The sequence below is a fragment of the Danio rerio genome, chromosome 4 (assembly GCF_052040795.2).
Source record: "Danio rerio strain M-AB ecotype USA chromosome 4, GRCz13ab, whole genome shotgun sequence".
In the NCBI taxonomy this organism is placed as follows: domain Eukaryota; kingdom Metazoa; phylum Chordata; class Actinopteri; order Cypriniformes; family Danionidae; genus Danio; species Danio rerio.
This window is the reverse complement of record NC_141024.2, coordinates 37,727,557-37,739,655: the sequence shown is the minus strand read 5'-3', so window position 1 is coordinate 37,739,655 and position 12,099 is coordinate 37,727,557. Positions and strand designations below refer to the sequence as shown.

At 36.0% G+C, this 12,099-nt stretch overlaps 1 protein-coding gene across 12 annotated transcripts in view; it reads left to right on the top strand.

Moving 5' to 3' along the window:
- The window catches only part of LOC137491105 (uncharacterized), a 698,540-nt gene that overhangs the window by 667,582 nt on the left and 18,859 nt on the right, over window positions 1-12,099 (top strand). For 2 of the 12 annotated variants that reach the window (XM_088650514.1, XM_087248973.1), the window contains exons 1-2: window positions 4,034-4,183; window positions 6,645-6,775. The exons of 2 other annotated variants lie outside the window; for them this stretch is intronic. Coding sequence is in view for 3 of the 10 variants with exons in the window: in XM_087248973.1 (XP_087105099.1) it covers window positions 6,691-6,775 (85 nt within the window). In the remaining 7 variants the exon portion in view is untranslated. Of the gene's footprint in view, window positions 1-4,033; window positions 5,535-6,644; window positions 6,776-12,027; window positions 12,069-12,099 lie in introns of those variants that run through there. 8 more of the 12 variants (XM_087248974.1, XM_087248976.1, XM_087248975.1 and 5 more) reach the window with 8 other exon arrangements.

Below are 12,099 nucleotides of genomic sequence, written 5' to 3'. Positions count from 1 at the left end.
GGGTCAAAAGCAGCAAGTTCAACAGCTCCTACTTTGTGCATGGCTGCTTTTTTCAACATTTTGTTGCACATAAAATGTTCTTGGAACTCGATTACAATTGAACCACTAAAGTCACGTCACAGGTTTTGACAATGTTTTTGTTTCCTTTTCTGGACTTTGAGCATCTCGGGAGCATCTATGATAGATGAGGGAGCTCTCTGACTTCATCTAAAGTGTTTTCATTTGCGTTCTGAAGATGAGCAAAGTTCTCAGGGGATTGAAACAACAGGTAGAGGGACAATCATTCTCGAGTGCCTAGTGTACACTATAACACACGCATTCCACCACTGCTGATATACAGCCACATCGCACTGCTTTGTTTATTTATTTATTTTTATTGCAATAACATCAGGCCATTACAACAAATAGAAATACAGAAACTGATAGCACTGATACTCATGTGATGATGTTATTCATATATTCATTCATTTTCTTTACGGCTCAGTCCCTTTATTAATCAGAGGTCGCCATAGTGGAATGAACCTCCAACTTATCCAGCACATGCTTTACACAGCGGATGCCCTTTCAGCTGCAACCCATTACTGGGAAACATACACACTCATTTACACACACTGCATGCATACCGCATGTCTATTGACTTTGGGGAAACCAGAGCATCAGGAGGAAACTCATGTGAACACGGGAGAACATGCAAACTTCACACAGAAATGAAAACTGACATTAAAGTATTAAACTGGTATTGGTGAATAACTATGCTTAAAATTGGTAGTTATTTTTAAAATGTGTGAAAAGGCACCATTCAGATGTAGCGATTGTAATGATTTGGGCAATCAAGAATGTATGGTTATAGACACTATGCTTATTTGTCTTAAGAGGTGTAAGGCAGGTCTTGTTCATGTAATATGCTTTAACCTATCAAGTTGGTATTGGAGCGAGCAGCTACACCCGTTAACAGGTTTCTTATATGTAAAACAATCCTATTCAGGTAATGGTATGGCCTATCAGGCAGCTATTAATAAATACGACTGCACATGATGATGAGCCATTTATTTAAATGAATATGTGACACAGATATTGAAATTTCATTGTTGCAAACAAGTTACAGGAGCAAGTGCAGTTGTTGTCGTATGTCATGTCCACTACTGTAAACACACCATGGTAAACAGAATTCTGAGAAATGGTGTAGATCGAGCAGGTTAATCACCCTGAATTACCCTTTATAAACTGCCCATACAATAATTTTACTTAATGTAATTATTTTCTAATTATAAATATATAGCTGCATGACAGATTTAATATTGGACTCCACAAGGGTAAGACCAAAGCTTAAAATCGCATCACGTGAGTGTATGAGACCAATAAAAGATCAAAACATGACCTCTCTGTACCAAAAACTTCAATATGGAGCAATCGCTCACTTTTATCAACATCTAATCATATTGTTTTATCACAGCATCGTACAACAGAATTTCAAAAGCACAAACTCTGATGTGGCCACAGCCTAACTTGCTTTCAGAATAACTCTGCCCAGCTGCTACATATATAAGCCTACCTTAGACAGAGAGGGTGCATTTAGAAGCTGCTGTGCTGTGGAAGTTCCAGACTAGAAGCTGCTTTCTTGATTTGTTTGTGTTACTTGTTGCTTGATTTTGGCCTGTACTAAGACAGATCTCTTTTGTTGTGAGATCTGTCTTGGTAACCTTTACTGTGTTGTGATTTTTGCACATTGACTCAACTGCATTGATTCCTTTGTCTATTGGGCTACTTTCAATTTGATTTCAGAATGTCACTATGCAGAGTGAGCGCATTTTCCCTCCTTCTCCTGGTTAAGAGATAAAGCTCCGGAAGTTGACAAAATCAAATGAACCTGACCTAGTTTAAAACACTTTAATTTGAAGCAAAAAAGATGCTGGAGGACTTGATCAGATATATGGCACTTTACTCACACCTGATTGCTTCAGCCGCTTGTACATAACATTTCACAGCACCTGGACTTAACACAAATGAGTTTGAAGTTACAGTGTGTTTCATTCATTTGTGATTAATGTACAAACAATTATCTACAAAGGACAAAAGTAGCAAAAATGGACAGTATGTGATCACTTTACTGTGTTAAAAGCAAAAGGTTTTGTCACAGAGTATCTTTTATATTCTCTTGTGAATGTTTCTGCATATTTGTATGCACAAACACAAGAAATAATAATTAGAGGGAAAAAACATCTTTGTTACATACCAGGTGAATAAGAGGCTTTTGAGAGAGCTGAGCTGCTCACACATGTTCTGTTCAACTAAAAAACGAAGGAAAGAAAACAAAATTGGCACAGAAACAAGTTACATTTTGATTGTTAAAATGTAAAGGCACTTTTGGAAAGAAATAATTGAGCTATTAAGAGTGTGTTGACTGTCTTACAGAAATCAGAAATGAGCTGCATGAGCTTTAAAAGAAATAAAGGACTCTAAACTCACATAAAGAACAAGTTCAGTGATAGATAAATGACAAAAAAATGCTAATAATTAGCTCATGTCAATGTATTGACTCAACTTGATAAATAAAACGTCAATGTGAAGTTCGAAAATTGTTTCTTTCAACGAATGATAATACATCACTGTATAATAGTATAAGACTTACATAACTATCATATAAGTGAATGTAGTTGTGTGTATTGAAACATCAGTAGCTTTGTTTCCATCCACCTATTTTATGCGCATTTTGCAAATGTGCATAAAAAAAAAACAGTTGATGGAAACGCCATGATGCGCATAAATTTTGAAAATGCGCATAAAAAACGTATGCGCCTAACTGGGTAGGATAAACTTTTTATTGGATAAGAAAAGATGCGCATAAACTGCAATGGAAACACTTTTACCACACAAATTCCAGCATGCGGATTAAAAAAGGTCATGTGATTTTGTTAAAAGAGATCATGTGATGCTTAAAATGTGTGTGAATGGACAAAACGTCAGGCTGAGCACATTATAAAACATCTGAAATGTTGTTTTGGTCATTATAAAACGCCTTACCATTTCACTATTAATGTTATTATATTATTAATGATCTCCAGAATCAAGAGCGCCTGTGCTCCGCGTCTGACACCTTCAAACGCCACTGCGCCAGTTAATCAGGAAGTGACAATTTTGTTTGCTTTGACTTGTTGGATGGAAACAATGCTTCGTTCGCACAACTTTTATGCGATAATCCAGTTTTGCGCATAAAGTTTATTCGCATTTTTGGATGGAAACATAGCTAGTGTGGCTTAAGTCTTCAATGCTCATTTGCATCTTTACACAAAGACTTCAGCATAGAGGTAAAGTTGGTTTTATATTCACACATTCGTTCATTTAGAAGTCTCTATATTGTTTACCATGAATTGTTTGAATATTCGATTGGAATTAGCATGCAAGTGTGACTTGAAAACAGCATTAACACTGTTTATTTGACTGTGAACAATGTTGTACTTTGATAGTCATTGAGTGCTAATATGATTTCGCTATTTAGAGTTTGCAAATAATACTTTAATGAAATTATATTATTAAGGGGAAAGTCCGAATGTGTGAATATAAAACCAACTTTACCTCTATGACTTCAGCCATCAACTATGAAAAGCTTCTACAAAAACAACACATGACTCATGCATTACTTTGCAACCAGGCTTGGGAAAAAATAAATTAAAATGTCTTTCAAATCAAAATACCTCAAGATAAGTGTGTCAATATTAACTACAAAATGCAGCAGCCAAAATAAAAAACAAGCTTCCATCAATAGTACTATAAAACAACAGCAACAAATCAAATGAAGATGGCTAAAGTCAACTCATTTTCCCAATACATCATTATTTCTCTGTAAAACTGGTTTATAAAGCTGCTGGACTTCCCATCCCCCACTGTATGTGTCTTGAGTCTTCACTGCTCTCCACTGCTTATTTGCGTCTTTGCAGCATTAATGGGGGCCAATTGTGTCTTATCCAATCACATTCCAGATCCTGTAGCTCAGCAGGGTTGTATCTATATATTCTGGGTTCCTAACAGAAACGTCATTGGCTTATTTTGCTAAGTAAAGAGAACAACTTTGGAGGACAAACTACGATTGTTGACTCCTACATTGGGATTATTACCAACAACAACCTACAAAGAAAAGCCTACTGAGGCCATTTCTCATCCCACTTCTTCATTGAAGACTGAAAAGGTAAGTTGCACATTCTGAATTTACACTCAAATAATATCTGAATGCTAACATTATAAAAATGTAAAGTCTGTACATGCGTGGATGCATTGTTCAACGTTGTATTAAGTTTTTCGGTCATTTCTAAAAGCTTCTTTACAACTATTTCGTTTTTTTTTTTTTTTTGTTTATTTGGTTATAAATATCCTGACAAATGGACTGTAGCCCAAATAAGTTTCAACCTATTACATATATAGGTTGGAACCTGGCAGGCAATTTTGGAGAGATTGATGTTTGCCCATTCAAACAAACAAAGAGGTGGTAACATCAGTGAATACAAGTGAATGAGTTAAAGCTATGGATAAAGAAATGCAATCGTTTAAAGAAAATGCAACCTCTTACCAACCTACCTGAAGGCAAAGATCTAGTGGGGGGTAAATGCTTTTTTTCAATTAACATAATGACTGTCTTACAAATACAAAACAGAAAGCAGATAAAGTAGAAAATGAGGGAGAAATGTATCAATAAGTCATGACTAAGAGTAAGTAGGGGAAAAAAAAGCTAAACAAAAAAAAGACTTTTATTGTGGCATGGTGGTGTGATGTCATAAGACTGCACCACTCTCGCGTTATGATTCAACTGGAGAAAGGTTTGTTTTAAAGGGCCATGAAACCCCCTTGTTTCAGCAGGGTGTTTTCACACCTCTTCTTTGGAAAAAGTCAGAAAAGTGGGCGTGTCCAGCTCTGTTTAGGGGGGAGTGTCGGAGGAACTAAAGTGGGAGGGTGTGGGAGTGTCGATTTGGGCACGCGCGAGTTTCAGAGTCAAAATACACACACACACACACATACATACAGGAGAATGTGATGGTGTTTAACCTACATGGACATCTGTAGTCGAATTATTAGCCAAATTATTAAATGGTGGACTTTAACTGCAGTTTGGCTCTTTCATTCAGGGAATTCATTCATGCCCCTCGCGACACACGAGATATTTGATTCGAGGAACTGCTCTAAGCGTGTATTTTTCATGCAATGTTTGATACCGCACGGCGAATGAGAGAAAAAAAACCTCTGCATTTCCCGTAAACTTAGATGCACACGACAGGTAGCGTCAGAAAGCCGCGTGTGTTATTCCGGTCACAAAATGCGGTAAAAACCCTACACGAGGTTAAAGTTTGGTTGTGGTGCTAACGTGTTTACACTCTGTGCAATAGTTTGTTAGATACGAACAAACTGAATAAACAAAGAGCACTGATCGCTCACTTACCAAATCTGTAGAGACAGGACAATCACCAGCAACTAGAGCCACGTCTTTATGAAGAGAAGACTACAAACGATTCCAGATCCCAGCGTTTGCAGATGAGAACAGCTCTCAGGTAAACAATAATCCTCCTTAGACACGTAAGTTATTGTTGTCGCGCGTCGCGTACACTGTAATCCACACGTGACTCTGAGCTCTCACAGAGAGAAAATGAAAACGAAACTTAACTGCAGCAAACTATAAAAGCAACACTTCACGCTTGTTTTGCCAACACAACGTGGCGTCTCTGTCCTGAAAACACGGTGATAGTAATGAATATTAATGAAGTTGCACAATAGAGTGCGCTGATTGGTTTGACCCAAGCCTTACTCATGCATTAATGCAACAAACTGTAAGACGTAATAAGACTCACTCTGGCACAGACGCCCAGTCTGCACGCTGGAATACACGCTATTATGTCATGACCGTGACGCCGCTTCAAAAATTCGTTTCAAACAGGAAGTACGAATTTGCTTAAAATAACGCAAAAACAACCAATTTACACTTTTTAGTGAAATATAGGTGTCCTAATAGTGTTTTTAGCAGTGTGGGACACATATACGACTGTCAACAGCTCAAAAAATGTGTTTTGGTGTTTCGTGACCCTTTAAAGCCTTTACGCAGATGTAAACCAACTGATTAAAACTTCAGGTTGGTCATTTAATGCTAGATGTACCTGCTGTTGACAATGTTATTTTAACCCTTTATACAACAAAGTTCAATTTTACTCACAGTAAGGTCTATTGTTTGAATAAGATAGGATAAACTTTATTTGTCCCCGAGAGTAAATTCTTTTCTCGTGCAAATAAGTGCTACAATGTTGCTGTAAGCAGACAAAAAAAAAAAAAAAAAAAAATTAATTAACATCATTTGTTAAAGTTTGAATAAAGCAACAGTAAAGTGTGTAATAAGTGTTTTAGTGAAGGTTTAATTTATTAAATAGCATAATGTCATTCTTTTCGAAGTATACATGACTTTATAGAAGAAATGGAGTTGCGTTACTAGTTTTAATCAGCTTATTCGTAGCTATTGTTTCTTGCTCAGTCTTAGCTGATTTCTTTTTGTTAATGACTCTCATATAAACAAACTGTTGAAGCAAGTGTTGAAGAGAAGTCATTTTGTTTCTGTTCAGTGTTTTATTTATTTTAAACAGGACATTTTTTATTGTTTTGTTCATTTTAAACAGGATAAAGTGTTTTGCTGAAGCGACTGATCTCCACACTGTTATAAAGATGGCGTTTTTTAAAGAGGAGAGTGAAGATGTGAAGATTGAAGAAACATTCACAGTCAAACAGGAAGATCTGCAGGAACAAACAGGTTGGTTTTCATTCTCAAAGACCAAATCAGTCATTTGATCCTCATTCAGATATATTTTAATAATAAGAATACTAAATTAAATCCATCTTGCAGCCCTGAGTGTGCTGCCTAGTTCTCTTAAATGCACATAAGCACTCACTGAAAGACAGGAATGAGTTTCTTTTGTTACTTGTTCTCGTGTCTTTTGTCATTATTTTATGTATTATTAGTCTCCCATTTTCTCTACCTTTTTAAGGTTATTGCTTTTCTTGTTCTCCTACTGTTTGTAAAGCGTCTTTGAGCACTGGCACTATATAAAATAAACAAAAACAATATTAAAAAAGATTAACTGAGCTGATGATATTTGATCTACAGTATTCTCATAGAAGATATCTGCTATTACAGTGATAGTGTTGGCTTAGTACTTTTAATTTGCATATGTCTCGTTGATCACAATTCCCTTATTTCCATCAACTTCTTTATGGGTCTAATTTTGTTTCTAGTAGTTGTTTCTAGTTCTCACAGATATTATCAGAGTTAGAATTAAATAATTATTATAATAACTAATTGCCAGGGCTATTGCCTTTAAACAGGATTTCTGTGGGGTCTTAAAATATCTTAGATTCCCAAATCTAAATTTTAGGCCTTAAAAGTCTTAAATTTACTGAAATATTGTGTTGTAGGTCTTAAATCTTTTTAAATAAGTCTTCATTTTCCTTTGTGCATGTTCTGCTACCCAATCTGGTTAAAACTCATACAATCACCAACAATTCATTTGAATAAAACTTTTCATTCAGAAAGGTCATTTTCACTCTTTATCATAATGGTTTAATTACTTATAGCAACATTTGTTTAAACGTGCTCCATGTATTTACTGCTGAGGACAACGAACTGTACAGATTGTTGTGCATATATTTAGTTTTTTATAGTTTTATAAAACATTTGTTCTTTTTATTATTTTATTATTAAATGTAATTATATACATTTTTATATAATTATATATAGGGCAAATAAAACTCTTTTCCATCTGGGGTATTTGAAAAATTCCTTAGCCTTTTAGCCCTTTATAAGTAAAAAATTTAACCCTGGTTTAAAGTTTGTCAGAAAACGTGGATGTCCTCATTTTAAATATGCTGGATACAATGGACACAAAAAAATGAATTATTATAAAACATTGTACAGTTTTCTAAACTCGATGATGTTGCTGTGGGACGAAGTGAGGCAAAACAAACAAATTATAGTGGAACAATACCGTTTAGCATTGCACTGACTACAACTGGCCAACAAACTAGTTTAAAAATGTCTTTTGCTGCTTAAGAAATGGTGTACAGCATGCTGATGATATGCAAACATCTGAGTGTGAAGTTTGTCAGTATTGATCATATTCTTTACGTACCAGCAGGCGCTGCCATTGGAATCTTTTTGCTAGAGACTTTTTTTTAAGAATTAATTTTTTGATCCTAAAAATAGTGTAAAGTCCTGTGCACATGAGACTTTTTTTGCTCGCATTTGTCTACATATAAGGCCTTGTGACTAAAGGGCGTCAATTTGATCGTGCACACTACGCACAAAACGCCAGGCGTAAAACCGTAATTTTTAAAGAAATGCCTCATGCTTGTTTTTTTATTTTTTGATGCACCGTGTTAAAACCTTCTTCACTAATCAGGTTGGCACTTTTGTTCAAATGCACGGAGCTGCTGAAGTTACAGTAAACAGCACATGGAGGTGCTCAAAACTGTCAATGCGAGCACACATTAAAGAAGGTGCCAAGAGGCGATATCAACGTGGAGCTTCTTATTGCTCTGTGAACAATAATCATTTCTTCATCGCTAGAGGTGGAGCTGCTACTTGAACCATCCATGCTTATTTGAGTCACCAGTAACTTTAACAACAATCGTGTGAACTTTCTCTCTTCTTCTTTTGTGTTGCAAGAGGGTGTCGGAAGCTTAAAGTTGTGTTGCGCCATCTAACGTTAAGGAGTGGTTTTGCATACTCTTCTGCTTGATGCTAGTAAAAATAGCTTGGGTTTTAATGCAGAAAAACATCTCGTAAAAGGCTGAAAATAAACGCACATGAAAAAGCGTCCTGGTGTGTAGGAGCCTTTATGCTGCTTAGACATGGTATGATAACCGTTTGCAAGGTTTGCAAACTGCCAATATTTTCTGCTGTACGGTCCCTACTGTAAATGTAAGGATTTTTATGTTCTGTTATACGTTTTTTAGGACAACAGTATCTCCAGCAGAAAATATCTCCAAAGATGACATTTTAAATCGTAAAGAAATCTGTGTTTATGAAACAAAAGAAGACAGCAGAAGTCAATAATTAATTTGAATTATTCAGCCTGACATGTTTACTGCTCCAATATACTTTCAAAGTTTCTCAAAAGAAAATATATTGTTTTCAAAGGGAAAAAATGTGTTTGTTTTTTTATCCAGAGATTTTAAGGAATATATTTTAGAGCAGTAATCAAAATACAGTGAAACCGTGATATTTTTTATATCGTGATATAAACCGTGACAAGGTTATCATACTGTCAAAATCTTATACTGGCCCATGCCTAATGCTGCTTGATGTTGTAGGGTCATTTTCTAATTTTATTATTTTTCTTTGTATGTATAGTCATGAACACACTAGTTTGTAGAGTAGTGTGGCCGTTTTCTGCTATTTATTATTCATGGTCAATTCTCCAAAAGGCAACTGAATTGAAAGTTCTAAAATGATAGCATGAGATCTGGGGTCCGTTCTTCGTACGTGGATTACTCAATTAGCTGGATTTGGTTATTTTTGGCTTTGGTTTTGGTTATCAATGATTGTTTCAATCTTTAAAACTCATCTGAGACTTGTCATGGCAACAGTTCTAGTAGCTCAAACCTACTTGGGATCAGAAAAATATATACTAATAAAACTTATGCAATCTGCTCTCCAAAATTAAAGTAGAAAGACTGCCACCTAAGAGTTCAAATAGATTTTTTTTAATATAATCTTTGTAGATACAAACGTGTACATGCACAATATTTGACTTTTTTTAAAAAGGGGTAATAATTTATGCAGTCATGCACGTTTTTTGACCACTAATATGCCGGTGATTGACACCATTACCGATATGAAAATGCTTTTTTTCATGCAAAATTAATTTATAGAGTTATTCTTTACGCTGATAAAAAAAAATAAGTAGGCATAGGCTACTATAATTAATAAAATTTTCTCTAAATGTAGACCTAAATACATTGATATGCATTGAAATACATGATGAATACTCTTGACTCATAAAAGCCTGCAGCTTACAACAAATGTGTAAAGTTATTGCGTGTCATGTTTAACAAACCATTTACTGCTAATTTTATGTAATTTGGCTCACTTGGATAATTGAATATTAATCAGATGATGTCATTACGCTGCTGTGCCATCAGCCAATCGTTACTTTGTTGATCATGATTTCGAGGATCGATAGATCTGTCCTTCACAACACATGCAGCCATCTCAGATCAGTTCATCCAGACATTTTAACCTGATTCACAAACTTGTTTACAGAACCAAATTAGCCAGAGATCAGTTATCAAGATTAAAAGATCCAGGATCTGCCAAATTATCTAAGATTATTTAAGTGCGGTACGAAGAACAGACCCCAGGTCACCGCTACGAATGACAATTTTTGTATGTCACTGTTTGTCCATGTACTCCTGTTATCCTGAGAGCTGATGCTGAGTATTCTTAGGCATTTTCTTACTTGAAATTGTTAACCCTGGGTGATTCTAACCACAGTTAAACAATCCTGGGTTGTCTGTAGTCACCATCCACACTGCTCATGCTATACCTGGGTGTTAATTACCAGACGTTTCATATTCGCAAATCCCCGGGTTAAAATTATTATTTGTATATTTCCGTTGTCACTGTCCCTGATTGGACAAATAGCAGGTAACCTTTTTAGATGGCATTTCTGCATCTTGTCGGGTATATAAAATGTAATAACGTAGGTCTTCAACTAAGCATCAGGAACTTGCACAAAGCCAAGAAAACAAAGACAAGTACAAGTGAAGCTTGTTTATAAACTTATTTCAAGAGGATCACGTTTATGATTGCATGCGGCTGATCTCGCATTATTTAATTTAGGATTCACCAATCAGACGATTCCTAAACCACTATAAATACCCTAAATTCCATATCACAGCCATCTTCGTTTAGAAAAATCCCGCCTTCCACCCCTACTCCTCCTTTTCTAGGTCGGTGGCACAAAAGCCCAGAGGTTAGCACTGTTGCCTCATAGCAAGAAGGTTACTAGTCGTTACCAAGCCAGCTGATGTTTCTGTGCAGAGTTTACACATTCTCCTGGTGCTCACGTGGGTTTCTTCCAGGTTCCCCGGTTTCCTTCCACTGTCCAAAAACATGCAACTTAAGTTAATTGACTAATCCAAATCGGCACCATAGACATGCTCTTAGTAAGTAATTATCTCTTAAAAGCAATCACTTTCTGTTTATTAGCTACTACAGCAGACGAGTTCTCGAGATCTACCCGAGCTCAAACTTCCCTTTCGCCTTGCAAATGGGAGAGAGCCTCAGGCTCGAGGATCATTAAGTGTAAACACTTGAAATGAATGAAAACAAGTTGCAAAGTATGTCATCTTGCCATCTCCTCATCACTCCAGTTTACAGCAAACCTGACATTAATCATTTGCATATGTCCATTCATTAATTTTCCTTCGGCTTAGTCCCTTTATTCGTTAGGGGTCACCACAGCGGAATGAACAACCCAGTACAGTCCAGCGGCAACCCAGTACTGGGAAACATTTGTTATATTAGTTATATACAAGAATGCAAACTCACAAAAATAAGCGTAATTTATGCGTACTTGCCATGAACATGCAGGAATTGTCTCAATCGGGTCTTCCAAGCAAGTTACAAATGTTTAAATCCAGTGGAAAATGCACAACACACAGCATGAGTAATCCAGAGCGAGTGCATTTGATCATTTACATTTAAAGCCACAGGCACAAAAAGAGCTTGGTTTTCCTCTGACCCCCAAAATTAAATCTTCTGTAAGGTATATGATCTGATTTTGAGCTGTAACCTCAGACACATTCTGGGAAGACTTATTTTACATCTTGTAAAAAAGGTTTTATAATAGGAATCCTTTAAAGGGATTGTTGATGCAGAAATTAAAATAGCCTTACTATTTATTGTCCCTCGTGTGGTTTTAAATCTTTACGAGTTTCTTGGTCCTGTTAAACACAAAAGAAGATCTTATGGAAAAAACGCTGGCTTTCTTTGTGTTCCAGAAGAAAGGAAATGTTTAAAACCACATGACACAGAGTAAATGGTAAGCTCATTTTTATTTGTGGGTGAAACAT